Source organism: Mytilus californianus, unplaced genomic scaffold (genome assembly GCF_021869535.1).
Source record: "Mytilus californianus isolate M0D057914Y unplaced genomic scaffold, xbMytCali1.0.p SCAF_2, whole genome shotgun sequence".
NCBI lineage: Eukaryota > Metazoa > Mollusca > Bivalvia > Mytilida > Mytilidae > Mytilus > Mytilus californianus.
This window is the reverse complement of record NW_026262668.1, coordinates 45,251,980-45,271,448: the sequence shown is the minus strand read 5'-3', so window position 1 is coordinate 45,271,448 and position 19,469 is coordinate 45,251,980. Positions and strand designations below refer to the sequence as shown.

The 19,469-nt window shown below is 35.6% G+C and overlaps 1 protein-coding gene across 1 annotated transcript in view; it reads right to left on the bottom strand.

Annotated features, from left to right (window-relative positions):
* Positions 1–497: 497 nt before the first annotated feature.
* The window catches only part of LOC127727977 (uncharacterized), a 67,552-nt gene continuing 48,580 nt past the window's right edge, over positions 498–19,469 (bottom strand). The window contains exon 10 of the mRNA XM_052235119.1: positions 498–582. Within this exon, the coding sequence (XP_052091079.1) occupies positions 566–582 (17 nt within the window). The 3' untranslated portion in view covers positions 498–565. The remainder of the gene's footprint in view (positions 583–19,469) is intronic.

The window sequence follows — 19,469 nt, the reverse complement described above, 5'->3', positions numbered from 1 at the left end:
TTTTACCAAGTAGTTTAAGAGAAGATTTTTGTAAAATTTACCGATAGACAATGGTCGACAACGATGGACGAGGATGGCTGACGAGGACGATGACAGACGACGATGAGGACGACTGACGAGAAAGACTGCAAACGGACTGACGCCAAGTAATTGCAAAGCTCAAATTGGCCGAGTGCGCAAGGTGAGCAAATTGTAATTAGGTGACTGGATGTTCGTAAACGATATCATTTAAAATTATTATTTTACAGCACAACTACAAATCAGCATACGCGGACAAAATAGCAAGGTTTAAGGTTGTCGGGTAAAACCGTCTAAAAATGTGTAAGCTTGCTTCCATGAACTCACCAGATTGTTGTGATATTCACCAATATACATACGTTTTAAAAGGCAAGATAGATTATAGTACTCACTAATTTACATACGATTAAAAAAAGATGCAAACTTACTAAGTTAGAACGCCATTAAAGTACTTACAGTTGTCAAAAATCAAAAGCACGGTCTTAATTTCGGTTTCATGTCGTTCCGGCCCCAAGTTGATTCAGCCCAAGTCGATCTGGCCCATATTTTAAGTTGATTCGGCTCCTATGTTATTAAAAGTACAACGAGTAAAACAATAGATTAATTAAAAAAAAACTGATATTATTCAATATAATAAAAGACCACAAGACAAACAAAGCAATATAGAAAAAGGCAACGCAAACTGTGATACAATCTAGAAAATCACCACGAAGAAGTGAAAGATCTATAAACAGATTACGCCCACCATCCCAGACCCACATAAGTTAGAAGGAAAACATAAAGGATATCTATTGAATAGACAAAATGCTCTTACCAAGAATATCGACAAATGTCCAATCATGTAAAAGTGATTCTTTAATCCGGAAACTTGTATATAGAACTCAGCACGGTCGCATATGCCTGAGGTATTCAGAACAAAACTCACCTCTACAAAGCCCCTTTGCAAATACATACCATACACTTCAACCCCCCCCCCCCCCCCCCCCCCCCACCCCCTCCCAAAAAAAAAAATTAAAAATTAAGGACTTCAAGTCGTAGATATTTTAAAGTTATACAAAAAGAAAGCATTGCTTGAATATCTTTTTCATTGGTGGTCATCAATACAATATGAGCACACAGTGGACTTCCACAATATTCTAGGCATACATTTAGTCCTGATTCTCTCCCTTCTAATTCTTCAGGTAAATCGTTGATGTAGTTTTTATAGATGTGTTGACTATACATTGTCTTACTCATTTCTGTACTGAAAATTGCTTGCCTTTAAAATTGTTCCATTTAGTTTTAGATGACATATTACTATACATGAAAAACTCTCCGTATTTTTTGGGGAATTTCTTAGAACATCTTTTCCATTATAATCAAATTATGAACAACGTCAAAAGCTTCATGGCTGTCTAGTGTAGATAGAAACATATTCTATTTTGTTTCGGCTATTCCTTCTAAGACTAATAATGCTGTCATGGTGGGAGACAGCCTTTGTGTGAAGCTCTGATTGGTTGTTATTTCATTTTGTAAAGTATGTCATATTTAAATATTTCCCCTAAGGCAGAAGTTACTGTTATTCCCCTACCATTTGTTGGTAATCTGCAGACCATGCCTTTTTTTGTAAACGGGTGTCATGATTCCGGTTTTGAAGACTTTAGGTATTTCTCCTGCATTATTTTGACAAATAGAGACAGTATAATAGGACTAATGCTTCAACCTGCATAATTGAAATGCTCTGCAGTGAGAGTATTCGTCTGCCGTTTTTCCCCGAGATAAGGTCAGCTATTGCTTTCAATATTTCCTCCTTATTGAATGTGATGTTGAATTTTTTTAGTGTATGTTTAACAATGTTGTTCATTAATGTGGGCCTATACGTTATTTGCTGGAATGCAAGTTTTCCATAATAATCTGAAAGACTTTGTGTAAGTTTTGGCTGAAACTGATGCCTGTTTTGGTAATTAAGGGCTGGCTGATTATCTGTTGGAAGTCTTCCTTCTTGTCTTAGGACATTGAGATTTGACGTTTGTTGGCAATTCGTAGGTTGTTCCATTGAGTGATGTCGTTGGACTAAGTTGTAAATATTGGTGTATCTTTGTGGATAAATGGAGTCTGTTTGGGCCTGTAACATTATCCGAGTTGTTATTGAGTGTTCAGACACATGAACTGAACCAACTGGCTTTCTAACTGTTTAAACCGCATTTCTACCATTCTATATTGATCTGTCTGTATATATTTTCTTCTGGTCTTTCATAAGTTTGTATAACATCCATATTTTTAGTTTTTGTGCTATTTCTCTTCGCTGTTTCATTCTGGTTCTGTTTTTCTATATTCCTATTTTTCTCAGTTGAATCTACCCTTAGTTATTTTACATAGGTTAGAACCTCTATGCTAACATTGTTGCTGTCGTGAATTCATTGGAGGTGTCTGTTGTTATTCTGTGGTTTACATGTTGTAATGTACCATTATATTATTAATTTATGTATTTCTCTGTGCTGAGTGTTCGTTTGTACACTATTCCTGTCACGTAGTGTTGTCATAGCGGTATTTTTAACATTGCCATATAAGCGGGAGGTTTGGCTAGCCATAAAACCAGGTTCAACCCACCATTTTTTCTTAAAATTTCATGTGCCAAGTCAGGAATATGGCAGTTGTTATCAGACAGTCCGTTTCTATGTATGTTGGCGTTTGATTTTGTTGTAGTTCAGTGTTTCTGTTGTTCCATTGTTTTCCTCTTATAGTCGATGTGTTTCCCTCGGTTTTAGTTTGTTACCCGGATTTGTTTTTGCTTAATCGAATTATGACTATTGAACAACGGTATACTACTGTTGCCTTTATTTAAGTCATCAAATTTCCCTTCTGGTTTAAAATTAACAGAAGCATATAAAGGTATTTGGTCGTTCCGGTCCCAAACCAATCCGACCCCAAGTCGATCCAGCACCATAATAAAACAATGAATTATTACAATAAAATTCGGAAAGTTTGGTGAAGTATTTGATTAAGTGCAACGTAGAATTTTCACATGTTAATTTCGCTGATGTTCGGAAGAATATGTTTAGTAAACAGTATTGATGATCAATGATAGCAGGTATAATTATCTCTTTCATGGAAGGGATTCGGTAAATCAACATCATTGCACAATTTGAATTGTGTTTATAATTTCATCATAAAAAAAAAACGTGTGTGTGCATCAGTTTTGGATTCAGCTTATGTATACCTGGGAGTAGTATAATAAGCAATATATGTCCCAGGAATAACCAATTATTTTACATCAATTGAAAATTTAAGACGTTTAACTCAGGTGAGAGTCATATGAAAAATCGCCGATGAATGTTGATTAATGTTGATTGTTTACTGAAATGCATAATTACAATAAAAAGATATATTTAGTTATTTAGTTATTTAAGTTACTACAGCTTCTGTAATATATGTTTTATTATAATTTTGCTCAAACAATAACTTGATGACTACTGATAAAATCGTAATCAATATAAATGCTTTATACTGCATAATCTATTCATTCCTACTCATTAAAAGTTATAAAATGATTTTAATATAAATATTTTTCATTATAAAACTAGAGGCAAATCGCAGAGGTTAAAGATTAAAAATTCTTAACCTACGAAATATATAAATTAGTATTATATATGGAAAGCCATACGGGACCCCCGACTCCGTGCAAGTTTAACAGTGTAATAATACAGTACTTGCACGGCCGTGTAAGATTACCGAATCCCGTGAATGTTTTTGCCGACTCCGCGAAAGTTTTGGACCGACTCCGTGAAAGTTGTTAGCCGATTCCGCGAATGTTTTATACCGACTCCGTGATAGTTGGCTTTCCATAATTATATCAACATGATCAACACGCGTTCCTGCAATGAAATTAATTAGGAACACCTAAATTAAAAGCTTTGGAACCGGCTAAGTCTTGTACGTGCAGTGCTAGGGAGCAAAAAAAATTGAGAATAAAAGAATAAAATTATCTTGCATTGACTTATGTCAACATTTTTTCCATTACATAAATAATTAATAAATTAACAGTTTGTTATGAAAACGTATCAGCCACTTATGACCAGTATCGAATCTCTGTTTGCGTTCACCCTAAAGAATAACTGGGGAGACTAAGAAATGTAGTCATCTTTTGACTTTTCCTATCTGTAAGTAAAATACGTGTAAAAAAGGTCACCCGTTTGACTGTGCAAGATGTATAAATACACAGCCTCGTTCTGTACGAAAAGTTATGTCGTGTAGACACATGATTTCCTCCCGTTCACGAAGGGCTTCCAAAATTATGTGAATGGTAAGTAAGTGGTCTGTTCCCAGACAAAATTTCTGCCCTATATATATATAATATATCCTCATTTTCCATTGGTAGTCGAAATTTCTGCCCTTCATCCCTACCGACTCACTTTGCAAAGCTCAACTATTAGATTTATTGTTAATTTGTTTCCATCCTGATTATGCATATAATTTTTAAACGACCACAAAAAATTTGCGTTCGTATATTGCTATCACATCGTCGTCGTCGTCCGAAGACATTTGGTTTCCGGACAATAACTTTAGTTTAAGTGCATAGGATCTCTATGAAATTTAATCAAAAGTTCAATACCACAAAAGGAGGGTTGGGATTGTTTTTGGGGATGATGGTCCAAACCGTTTAGGAATTAGGGGCCAAAAAGGGGCCCAAAACAAGCATTTGTCTAGTTTCAGGACAATAACTTGTATATAAGTATTTTGATTGCTCTCAAATTGTACCATACGTTCAATACTACAAGTAGAAGGTTGGGATTCATTTTGGGGTAATTGCCCAATTCGTTCAGGTATTAGGGGCCAAAAAGGTGCCAAAACAAGCATTTTTCTAGTTTTCAGACAATAACTTGTGTTTAAGTGTATGGATGTCTCTTAAATTGTACCACATTTTACAAAAAGAAAATTTCTTCAAATATTATTTTATTTGGGGGGGGGGGGGGGGGGGGGGGGGGGGAGGTTAAAAAAAATTTGGGGAGGGGTCAATTTTTTTCCTCAAGATTTAAGAAATTATCAATTTCCCAAAAAAAAAATGGAGGTCACAATTTATTTAGCTAATTCTTTGTATATGGTCTGAAAACAGATTTACTAAAGTATTGCGCAACAACACAGTGTATTGCACAACAGCAAGAAATATTCAATTGAATATAAATACAATTCATATAACCAATTTCAAGTTCTTTGACTACATTTATGCTGTGTCAAAAACCTATAATGTGTTAAATATTTAATTACAATCCAAATTCAGATCTGTATCAAGCTTGAATATTGTGTCCATTTTTGCCCCAACTGTTCAGGGTTGGACCTCTGCGGTCGTATCCAGCTGCGCTCGGCGAAGCACATTTTTGCTATTTGGACGTGAAACAAAAATTAAACAATCAATCGATCTACTCGGCGGAAAGCATATCCTCGAACTGACAGTAGTTCACATTCAATAATAGAAAAGGGGACTACCATCTGATTTTACTTCAGGGCCAGTAGAATTTTGGAAATGAATATGCTGAACTGGTAAGAACTCAAAGTAAACAATCGTGCCCAAGAAAGGATAAAATGGTAATTCTGCATCATAAAAGGAAGGATAAGGTGGTGGTGGTGGGTAAATCAATCTATAACCTCTAATTGTTTTAATGTTTGATTTTAGGATTCTAAAAGTCATCTTGAGAAACGCAACAATGGACGTTCTTGTGACTATTTTTGGTCAAAGGTCGTGTATCGAATCGGATGTTTTCTTCTTTATATGCTAGGAGGATTAGGCCAGGTATAATAGATCGTTTTTGTCTTTATAAATTTCGACAAAATCTCGGTAAGTAATTATATGAAGAAAATATTTGTTCTAGTTAAATAAAATAAACTGCTTCGCTGAGCGCAGCTGGATACGCCCGCAGAGGTCCAACCCTGAACAGTTGGGGCAAAAATGGACACAATATTCAAGCTTGATACAGGTCTGAATTTGGATTGTAATTAAATATTTGACATATTATAGGTTTCTGAATAAATGTAGTCAAAGAACTTGAAATTGGTTATATGAATTGAATTTATATTCAATTAAAGATTTCTTGCTGTTGTGCAATACTTAGTAAATCTGTTGTCAGACTATAAACAAATAAAGTTCAATTTCTTCTCAATGTCATATTTGACATTTATAAAAATCAATAGGGAGATTACATCAATAGCTATAAATAATTCACCAAAGTTTCATGAGAACTGCTGAAAGCATTTTTGAGTTATTGTCCAAAAACTGGAAAATCCCCCCTTTTTTAATGAATAAAACCCCATAACTCAGAAATTTAAAATCTAAAATGTATAAAAATCGAAAGGGAGCTAATGTCAATAGATATAAACAATTCACCAAAATTCCTTGTAAGTTGGTGAAAGCATTCTTGAGTTATTGTCGGAAAACGGGACAATCCCCCCTTTTTTAATGAATAAAACCCCAAAACTCGTAAACAGTAAATCTGAAATTTATAAAAAACGAAAGGGAGCTCACGTCAATAGATATAAATAATTTACCAAAGTTTCATGCATATTGGTTAAAGCTTTTTTGAGTTAATGTAATGTCCGATATGTTGACGACGGACGGACGGACGGACGGACAGACGGTCAACGGTATACCATAATACGACCCGTAAACGGGCGTATAAAAATTGAAAGGACATTAACTATTTCGCGGAGAAATGTTTTTACGTTGCGGGAGTCCGTCATCAAATTGACATAAAAGGGTCGGAGACCTTTCTGGGCATGTTCTGAAATTAGCATTAAAGTGTATGTACATTTTCCCCTGAATACATTTACTTCCCTGCAAGCAGTAATTTTCAACAAATATCTTATAATGATCTATCATAATGTAAAACTAGAGTGTTCATCTGCATCTTCAACAATTTTTGGTAAAATCCTCATTTAAGTGGAATTACTCTATTAAGCATTAATTGACAATTTCAGTCATGTTGACGTATTTGTAAATCATATCCTGCTGATATTTTTTTTTTCTTTTTTAATTTTCTATTTATCTATGATAGTTTTTAAGATAATGGGCAAAAAATGGTAAAAATTATCGTTAATGGGCAATACCTCCAATAACGGGTCGACTGAAAATTTGGCCCTGTAGTTTCAGAGGGAATGATCTTTGTAAAAGTTAACAGACGACGAACGACGACGAGAAACGACGGACGCCAAGTGATGGCAAAAGTTCCCACTGGCCCTAAGGGCCAGGTGAGGTAAAAATAATATATTTCAATATTTGTCATAGCAAAATTGTAATAGGAAGTCCTAATATTAATATTTAAAAAAATATTCGAATACATATCTTGTATAATGAAAATTATTTATTTGAATATCTGTCAAAGGCAGAACTTTAGATCGTATACCATTGCTTTTATTCATAAAATATATCAACCTTTATTTACTTTAAGAAATATATATATATTTATCTTACCTCCTATACATTTCTAGGAATATGATTGGTTAAAAGCGTCCGCGTGGAGACCGTGTATATTCCGTATTAGGTTAGTAGGTAGGCGTGGCTTATGTCATACACGGTAAGTAGTGGTGTTACGTCCCTTTATAAAAACAAAACGGTACTGATAAAAAATCTTAAAGGTTTCAACAGACGAAGAAATTGATGATGAAGGTTGAAATAAATTCATAAAACACATTTAAACCTAAGAAGTTGTTATTGTTGGCATCTGTTTTTGTAGGATCAATGGAAGTAGTTTCTTAATGCTAACGGTATTGAAGACTTGCTCATTTTGACAGGTCACTACTCTAAATTTCACACGTTAAGATAGTCGGTAAGATAAATTCGTAACATAGTGTGCTAGTGACGTAATACGGTATAAATGGGGTCAGTAAATTCCATATGGAGATTCGAGCTTCGCTCTCACCCCATATGGAATTTACTGACCCCATATATACCGTATTAGGTCACTAGCACACTATGTAACTAATAATATATATTTCACTTTCATATCTCCATCATCAATCATCATGTCCTTCTGACTGTCCGTGTCCTGCTTCGTGTCCGGCGCATAACTTTTGTACCGTAAAACTTAGGTTAGCCAAACTTGGTATGTAGTTGCATCATGGACTAGGGGTGTGCCTTTTACCAAAGTCAGGTCTCTGACCTTGACCTTTGACCGCTATGATAGTAAATCCTTTCCAATTCGTGTCCGGCTCATAACTTTTGTAGCTTAAAACTTAGGTTAACCACACTTGGTCTGTAGTTGCATTATGTGCTAGGGATGTTTCACATACTAAAGTCAGGTCACTCTCATCTTGACTTTGACCTTTGACCACTATGATAGTAAGAACTTGTTAGATTCGTATCAGGCTCACAACTTTTGTACCGTAAAACTTTGGTTAACCAAACTTGGTATGCAGTTGCATCATGGTCTGGATTGTGTCACTTACTAAATTCAGGTCACTCTGACGACGACTTTGACCACTGTGATAGTAAAACCTTGTCCAATTCGTGTCCGGCTCACAACTTTTATACTTCAAAACTTAGGTTAACCAAACTTGATATGCAGTTACCTTATGAGCTTAGGGCGTCATATACCGAAGTCAGATCAATCCGACCTAGACTTTGACCACGTTGATAGTAAAACCTTGTGCAATTCGGGTCCGGTTATAACTTGTGTATCTAAAAACTTAGGTTACCCTTGGTATGCGGTTGCTTCATGAGCTTGGGGCGTGTCATATACCAAATAAAATTGAGAATGGAAACGGGAAATGTGTCAAAGAAACAACAACCCGACCAGACAGCAGAAAACAGCCCAAGGCCACAATGGGTCTTCAACACATCGAGAAAATCCCGCACCTGGAGGCAGGCTTCAGCTGGGCCTTAATTAAAAATGTGTACTAGTTAAGAGAAAATGGACGTCACACTAAATTCCAAAACATATAGATGAACCGAAATTAAAAATAACATACAAGACTTACAAAGGCCAGAGGTTCCTGACTTGGGACAGGCGCAAAAATGCGGCGGGGGAAAACATGTTTTGTGAGATCTCAACCCTCCCCCTATACCTCTAGCCAATGTAAAATAAACAAACACATAGCCATTCGCACAGTAAAACTCAGTTTAAAGGAAGTCCGAGTCCGATGTTAGAATAGGTAAAAAAAAACTAAGCAAAATAACAATGATAACATAAATTAACAAAGGACTACTAGCAGTTACTGACATGCCAGCTCCAGACCTCAATTAAACTGATTGAAAGATTGTCTTCATCATATGAAAATCAAGCACAATCCCTCCCGTGAGGTGTTTGGTATCATACCATCATAAAATATACGATAAAAGGACATAACCCGTATCATGCCAACAACTGGTCTGACAATTGACCCCTATGATCGTAAAACCTTGTCTGATTTGTGTCCTGCAAATACCTTTTGTACCATTTTTTACCCAATTTGGTATGCTGATACATCATGAGATGAGGTGTGTCATAATATTTATATCAAAGTCATGTCACTCTGACCTTTGAGCCTTTTAATAGTAAAACGTCTGATTTGGTGCATAACTTTTACAAAACTTTGTATTCAGAAGCTTCATACTGATCTTGACTTTCACCTTTAATTTCTGAATTTACAGTATACAAACCTCAAACTTTGTTCCTGGGTCTATATTTCTTATAGACCTCTAAGTAAACATGTGTCAATCTTAAACTGACGCAATGATTATATAAAATAAATGGCTGAAAACCAAAAATCTCAAAATGTTATTGTCTCAACACAATAATTGAATTTCAAACCTGTCCAGCAACTAAAATGCATGTACGCGGGGTATTAGTCTTACTATGCGGACAGCTCTAGTTTATATAGGAGCAGAATCGACTGGGGCCAGAACGGCTTAGGCAGTATCGACTTAGGTTCGGAACGACATGAAACAAAAGTTAAGACCTTGCTTTTTTTTTTTTGACAACTTTATGTACTAGCAATATAAAGGCGTTCTGATCCACTACGTTCGTGAGTACTATGTAAATTGATGAGTGTTTTAACCTATCTTGCTTTTTCATAACGTATGTAAATTGGTGAATATTACATCAAGTTTTTGGTGGGTTCGTGATGCTCAGTCTAGTTTTCTATGTTGTATTTTGTGTACTATTGTTGGTCTTTTCATCGTTTCTTGTTTATTGCCATGGCATTGTCAGTTTGTTTTGAATATACCTTCGGTATCGTTTTGCTTACATGTATCTTTTACAATTTTGAAAACCTGGTGAGTTCAGGGGAGCAAGCTTCAGCAAACTTGCTATTTTGTCAGCGTATGCTGATTTGTAGTTGTGATGTAAAACAATAATCTTAAAGGATATGCTATCGTTTAGGAACATCCAGTCACCGAATTTTTATTTGCTCCCCTTGCCCATATGAGCTTTGGCCATCACTTGGAGTCCATCGTCGGTCATCGTACTCGTCCGTCGTCTGACGTTAACCTTTTACAGAAAACTTCTTCTCTGAATCTATAGGGTCATATTTAACCAAACTTGGCCACATTCATCATTACGGTAACCAGTTTAAAATGTATGTCTGATGACTCCGTCTGCCAACTAACATGGCCAACATGGGTAAAATAGAACATAGGAGTAAACTGCGATTTTTTTGTGTTATCTTGGAAACCACTTTAGATAGAGAAAATCGGACAACGGCAAAAATATTGAAAATGATGAGAACTTCTTACTATCCATTTACATCAAAAATGTCAGACGATTTCTTATAGGAGTTATTGCCCTTAAATGACGAATTTTACATTTTTTTAAAGTCTCAAAGATAGACAGAAATTTTAAATAGGAAAAATGATCAGCAAGACAAGATCTACAAATAAGTCGACATGACTGAAACCGTCAGTTGACTCCTTATACATTTGTTATAGAAACTTTTGCCCTTAAATGATGATTTTCACAAATTTGTTGCTTTTTTGCCTTTTATCTTGAAAAATTTAATAGATTTAATAAATTGCAAAAGTTATCAGCAAGACAAGATCTACAAATAAATCAGCATTAATGAAATCGTCTTTTGATTCCCAAGTGCACTTATTGCTCTAAAAAGACGATTTTTAGCCATTTTTTGTGTTCTTGCCTATTTCCTTGAAAACCATTATAGGTAGATAGAAATTGAAAACAAGTCAAAATATGCAAATAGGTTAGCATAGATGAAATTGTAAGTTGTCTTTTTTATGGGAGTTATTGCCCTTAAATGATGATTATGTTTACCTTTAGTGTGTTTTGGGCAAAAAGTATAGAAGAACTAAGTAGAATAAAATTATCAGCAACACATGTTCAACAAACAAAAAAGGAGAGATTTGAGTCATGAATCATTTTCTATTCTACAGTGTTGGAGAGTGTCCACTGTTAAAGATGTACATAGACCTTGTTGAGCGACACAGGCTCTTAGAGTCTCTAATTTTTTTTTTAATCAGGGATTAATAGATTGCTTGATTTTTCTAGATAAAACATGATTCCACTCCGTTCTCCTTATTTATGAATTGACATTGCATTGTCTAAATTTGCTGTGTAAAGTGATAGGTGCGGTGCGTCCGCCCGTTCATGCATCCATAAATTCATCAATATGTCCATAAAAAATTGCATGGGGGTTAAACTGCAGCTTTAGGCTTATATCTCAAAAACTAATAAGGTTCTGTGAAAGTTTCACATAGTTATGTCAAGCTGTTCAGGAGCAGTTGGGGATTAAAAAAAGGGGGACCACTTAGAAAGCAGGGGTATAATAAATAGACATTCAGGAAATACAAACTGATCCAGCCATTTACTTTTGAATTTTGATACCTGAACAATAACAATGAGACTTTACGATACATTTAAATTATAAATGATGCTTGTGAACCAGATATTCTGACTTCAGCCAAATAAAGAATATTTGTAAATTATAACTTTAAATCATTAATTTGCAAGAGTTTTATTCAAAACTATTCTTGGAAGCTCTTTTCAAAATAACTGCACACTTTAATACCCTTATTACTGTAATTATACTTTGAACAATGGATGAAGTGGTTCCTATTATGAAATTTGTTTTGGGTGAAAAATTTGAACTTGGGATGCCATTATATTAAAAGACAACATGAAACAACCTCACATGTTTCCAACAAAAATATTGGACGAAAATAAAACTATCGAAAGAGTAAAAAAATATTTTTTCACCTGGATCATGACAGACATTTAAAGTTTCTATAACTTCAAAAAGGGATACGCAGAATGGAATTGTAAAGTCTGTAAAACCGACGTGCACATTGCTGCATCACTCGTTTGTGATGGCTGCCTAGAGTGGTTTCACCAAAAAATGCGTCGGAATGAAACATGCTCCCAAAACAACATACTTGATGTTGTCATTGTTGAAACTGCCATTGTAAATTAAAATTTAAATATTATATGCAATATTGTAAAATTCAAATAAAAGTTTTCACGTTTTATTTTAAAACATATTACTAGTCCCAGAATACATGTATATTGAAGTGCATTAACGTAACAATAAAACAATGTAACCGTAGACACAAATATTATTGTTACATTCGTAATTAATCGGTTCCTTACCCAGCCATGCATTCCGGCAATTAGTCTCCAATGTAACAATAACTTTTTTTTTATTATTGTTACATTTCAATGTAACCGCAGCCAGTGCCTTTCAAATATTGAATACTATTTATTTGAGATGCCCCTCACTGTTGTAAATCTTATTGCAGCAAAATTTTGTGATTAACCTAAAGTATAAATAACAATAAATTAATGGCAAATGTTCATAATTTTGGTAATCTGATATTAGATTGTTCAAATATAAAAATAAGAAGATGTGGTATGATTGCAAATGAGACAACTCTCCACAAAAGACCAAATGACACAGAAATTCACAACTACAGGTCACCGTACAGCCTTCATCAATTAGTAAAACCCATACAGCATAGTCGGCTATAAAAGGCCCCGAAATGAAAAATGTTAACAATTCAAACGAGAAAACTAACGGCCTGATTTATGTAGAAAATAATGAACGAAAAACAAATATGATATACAGCAACAAACGACAACCACTTAATTACAGGAGTCGGTTTCGCAAAAAAAATTACGACAGATTGATCGTAAGTATACTGAATTGTTCATGACTTACGATCAATCTTAGTCGTTAGTTTTTTTGTGAAACTGACTCCAGGCTCCTGACTTGGGACAGGCACATACATAATGTGGCGGGGTTAAACTAGTTTGAAGGCGCGCAAACCCCCCTAACCTGGGACAGTGGTGTAACGGTACAACATAAGAACAAACTATAAAAATCAGTTGAAAAGGCGTTAACTCATCAGATCGATTTCTATTTGTACATATTGGAAAAAGTCTTGGAAATCAACTTTTTATGTGTTGTTTTTTATATACCTTGGTAATCTTACTGGTATCTGGACTGTGCAGGTTGTTTATCATGTATATTATTTTTAAGACAAATGATCCAGATGGTTTAGGAAGGCTGCATGTGCGCACTTAACCCTTGTTAAATCACACTATAATCTGTTATTGTTTTCCTTGTAGTCTAGTTTCAAAGAGCAAACAGAGCAAATTTTTTTCATCGGAGAAATATTTTTTTTAACTTAAAAAATGTTAAATAAAAATAATTTTTTTTTCAATATTGTACAGCACAAAGAATATACGAGCAATGCTGTTTTTATTTGTTTAACTTTTCTTCCGAATCGAATGATTTCCCCAAACTTTTAAAGAAAAGATAATGCAAACACATAATAAAAAAATAATGACAATGATGAACAAGAAATGATTGTAACAGAATGCTGTTACGAAGTCTCCGAAACAAAGTTCCCATAATTACAGTCATTCCCATGGTCGGCGGACATTAAGCAAACTCCAGTAAAAATTGGTTTAGTCCAGTAAAGTGATATGCATTAGTGACCCCTGGGAATTGACCCTATATATCATTCAAATCTTCGTGACATGACGAACAGGAATATATATGGTTTAGGGGTGGGGATCTTGACCATTTACAAGATATCTGAACATATTCAAATGACGGGGTGGGGATGACCCCTTGGGTCTTACCATGTATATCATTCAAATCATCTTGGCATGACAAACCAGAAAATATATGGATTAGGGGTGGGGATCTTCACCACTCAAAAGATATTAGAACTTTCTCAAATGGCAGGGGGTGGGGATGACCCCTGGGGACTGATCCTTTTTTCATTTGATGGACTGTATCACGACAAACAAGAATATATATGGTTTTGGGGTGGGGATCTCGACCACTTAGACATGAAAATATTAGAACTTTCTCAAATGGCAAAGGGGGGGGGGGGGGGGGCGCTGGTGACTTACCCTATATATCATTCAAATCTTCTTGACATGACGAATAAAAATATATATGGTTTAGGGGTGGTAATCTCGACCATTTACAAGATATTAGATCATTGGGGGTGGGGAGACCCCTGGGAACTGACCCTTTATATCATTCGAATCTTTGTGACATGACGAACAGGAATATATATATCGTTTAGGGGTGGGGATCTCAACCATTTACAAGATATAAGAACTTTCTCAAATGGCAAGGGGTGGGGGGTGACCCCTGGGGACTAATACTTTATTTCATGTAATGTGCTGTATCATGACTAACAAAAATATATATGGTTTACGGGTGGGCATGTCGACCATTTACAAGATATTAGAATTTTCTCAAATGGCAGTGGGTGGGGGTGACCCCTGAGGACTAATACTTTATTTCATTTGATATGCTGTATCATGACTAACAATAATATATATGGTTTAGGGGTGGGGATCTCGATCATTTACAAGATATTAGAACTTTCTCAAATGGCAGGGGGTGGGGTGACCCCTGGGGACTGATCCTTTAATTCATTTGATGGACTTATCATGACAAACAAGAATATATATGGTTTAGGGGTGGGGGATCTCGACAACTTACAAGATATTAGAACTTTCTCAAATGGCAGGGGGTGGGGGTGACCCCTGGTGACTTACCCTTTATTTCATTTGATGTGCTTTATCATGACAAACCAGAATATGTATGGTTTAGGGGTGGGGATCTCGACCGTTTACAAGATATTAGTATGGTTTAGGGGTGGGGATCTCAACCATTTACAAGATATTAGAACTTTCTCAAATGGCCGGGGGTGGGGGTGACCCCTGGGGACTAATACTTTATTTCATTTGATGTGCTGTATCATGACTAACCAGAATATATTTGGTTTAAGGGTGGGGATCTCAACCATTTACAAGATATTAGAACTTTCTCAAATAGCAGGGGGTGGGGTGACCCCTGGGGACTGATCCTTTAATTCATTTGATGGACTTATCATGACAAACAAGAATATATATGGTTTAGGGGTGGGGGATCTCGACAACTTACAAGATATTAGAACTTTCTCAAATGGCAGGGGGTGGGGGTGACCCCTGGTGACTTACCCTTTATTTCATTTGATGTGCTTTATCATGACAAACCAGAATATGTATGGTTTAGGGATGGGGATCTCGACCGTTTACAAGATATTAGTATGGTTTAGGGGTGGGGATCTCAACCATTTACAAGATATTAGAACTTTCTCAAATGGCCGGGGGTGGGGGTGACCCCTGGGGACTAATACTTTATTTCATTTGATGTGCTGTATCATGACTAACCAGAATATATTTGGTTTAGGGGTGAGGATCTCAACCATTTACAAGATATTAGAACTTTCTCAAATAGCAGGGGGTGGGGTGACCCCTGGGGACTTACCCTTTATTTCATTTGATGTGCTTTATCATGACAAACCAGAATATGTATGGTTTAGGGGTGGGGATCTTGGCCACTTACAAAATATTAGAACTTTGTCAAATAGCAAGGGGGTGGGGTTGACCCCTGGGGACTAACCCTTTATTTCATTTGATGTGCTTTATCATGTAAGAACATTTTCAATTATAAAGAGTGTGTCTATCACTAACGGTTTTCAAGTCTTAATCATTTGAAAATAAAAAAAAATTAAAATCCCATAGGGATCTATAGTAAACCCCTCCCATCTTTTTGCCCCTCAAAGTACCCCTTTTTAGACCCAAATGCACAAACGAAACCCTGAATGCACCACTAGACATGTTAGTCTAACATATTTTGAAACCTTAAACTAGAATTGCCATTGCAAGCAATAGCGGAGGATGTCACCCCGTACTGGACATTGTCACAGTAGCAGCAACCATTTTGAATATACCAAAGTCAAATGGCACATCTATTATACATGCAAGAACTTTTATGCCTTTAATCCCCCCCCCCTTTTTTTCTCTCTTCCCGTAGAATTATCCCGAGTTTGAGAACTATATATAGTTTGGGAAATCTTTTGAATCTAAAATTAGACCCACGCGCGAGGAAGAACGTGGCGTCACGTGATGCTTAAGTATATTATCATGGACTTTAATATTTTTTAAATAACATTAATAGTCTTTTTAGAGGGGACCTTCGAACAGACAACATGTGTATATATTGACGGAGCAGCATACTTACTGTTCATTTTGTTCTTTAATAGGTAACGAATGGTTGGTCGCGGATCACACGATACATGCATTTGATATGTATTTTATCTTATACAATTTAATTACACGTTTATTGATTGATTTCAGCTATTAATGTGTATATTTTAGCAGGTGTTTGAATCCCGGATGTGTACTTTAATGCAAGTGCAGGAATGTCACTAATATGTACTCTTAGTTTTTCTCCCTTTCTAGGCCAGAACGCACGTGTTTAGTAATTGTTACTCGATTCAGTTTTCATTCATTTAAAGTAGATTGGTGGCGACTCTCTATTCAAAGCACGATTTTTGTATAGAATAAAAGCACGTTTAATAATATATTTTTTTCTTCTAGCACATTCAAGAAGATGTTAGCAGTACAGATTTGTTTTTAATCGTATGCACATACACTTGATTACAGAACTCTGCGTCAAATTTACGAGGTATTTTTATGCATTGTTTTTGCTGTTTCCATGGCAACGGCGGCCATTTAAAACAAGAGTGCACACGCTGAAATGTCTCGCCTTCTTTACTAATCATTGATATTATGTTGATAGTCCTAAATATAAAGCTTTATTACAACTGTCACATAAAGTTAACATTAACCAAGTAAACTAAACATTGACCAATGAACCATGAAAATGAGGTCAAGGTCAGATGAACCATGCTAGGCAGGCATGTACAGCTAACAATTCTTCCATACAACAAATATGGTTGACCTTTTGCTTATAGTTTAAGAAAAACAGACCAAAACACAAAAACTTAACACTGAGCAATGAACCTTGAAAATGAGGTCAAGGTCAAATAAAACCTGCGTGACTGACATATAGATCATAAAATATTTCCATACACCAAATGTAGTTGAACTATTGCATATAGTATTAGAAAAAAAGATCAAATCTCAAAAACTTAACTTTGACCACTGAACCATGAAAATGAGGTCAAGGTAAGATGACACCTGCCAGCTAGACATGTACACCTTACAATCATTCCATACACCAAATATAGTAGACCTATTGCATGCAGTATTAGAAAAAAAGACCAAAACTCAAAAACTTAACTTTGACCACTGAACCATGAAAATGAGGTCAAGGTTAGATGACACCTGCCAGCTAGACATGTACACCTTACAATCCTTCCATACACCAAATATAGTAGACCTATTGCATACAGTATAAGAAAAACAGACCAAAACACAAAAACTCAACTATAACCACTGAACCATGAAAATGCGGTCAAGGTCAGATGACACCTACCAGCTAGACATGTACACCTTACAATCCTTCCATACACCAAATATAGTAGACCTATTGCATACAGTATAAGAAAAACAGACCAAAACACAAAAACTTAACTATAACCACTGAACCATGAAAATGAGGTCAAGGTCAGATGACACCTGCCAGCTAGACATGTACACCTTACAATCCTTCCATACACCAAATATAGTAGACCTATTGCATACAGTATAAGAAAAACAGACCAAAACACAAAAACTTAACTATAACCATTGAACCATGAAAATGAGGTCAAGGTCAGATGACACCTGCCAGTTGGACATGTACACCTTACAGTCCTTCCATACACCGAATATACTAGACCTATTGCTTATAGTATCTGAGATATGGACTTGACCACGAAAACTTAACCTTGTTCACAGATCCATGAAATGAGGTTGAGGTCAAGTGAAAACTGTCTGACGGGCATGAGGACCTTGCAAGGTCGCACATACCAAATATAGTTATCCTATTACTTATAATAAGAGAAAATTTAACATTACAAAAAATCTTAACTTTTTTTTCAAGTAGTCAGTGAACCATGAAAATGAGGTCAAGGACATTGGACATGTGACTGACGGAAACTTCGTAACATGAGGCATCCATATACAAAGTATGAAGCATCCAGGTCTTCCACCCTCTAAAATATAAAGCTTTTAAGAAGTTAGCTAACGCCGCCGCCGCCGCCGGATCACTATCCCTATGTCGAGCTTTCTGCGACAAAAGTCGCAGGCTCGACAAAAAATCATACAGATGACATTTTAATATCATTTAACTGAGTTTGATCTTAAAATTTGCAAGAAAATGTTACTTTGACGTTTTATCCCATATTGGTCAATATTACACTTTAAGTATTATCTCCATGGTAACAGCAGCAATCTTAAAAATTCCAACAATAATCAATTGTACAGTGCATACCCTCAATTCAAGGGGGTAGGTTTTGGGGTAGTATCTGTAACGGTTGATTAACTATGAATTAATTAAGGATTTTTAAATTTTTTTTTCACATTTGGACGGTTTCCATGGCAACGGTGGTCATTTTGAAAGTTCTAAAGATGCATGGCACACTCTCGAATGACGAGTTATATTTCCTGAAAGTTTCATTAAATTTGGACCTCTTTTCGGTTTTTAACATTTTTGCCGTTTCCATGGTAACGGCGGCCATCTTAAAAATTCCAAACCCTATGTGCACATCTGCATCTGGATTGTCATTATGGTGCATTTTTATCAATGTGTATCAAGTCATCTCCGAGAACTAAGCTGGACAAAAAAAGTGGAATGTAAAATCGTAACAATAACAATTTATCTCCCCTATTACCATAGGGGTGACATAATTATAATAACGAGCATTCTGAGAGTATTGCATGGCAATACATAGTCCCCTACCGGGTAAAAATTCATTATACTGGAACAAAAAGCTAACTTGGTCTATAACTTGTCATGGTGTAAACAAAAAGAAAATATCAAGTCAATATCTTCAAGCATGACTAAAAACAGTGTGGAAAACTGATTAAAATGAGTGAATTTTTCAAGTCCAAGGATCATAACTCTGCACAAAATTATCAGACCGAAACAAAATTTCGAACTTGATCTGTATAACTTGTCATGATAAGACTATATACCAATTATCAATCAATATCTTCAAGCATGATGAAAAAAAGTGTTGAAAACACTTAAACATT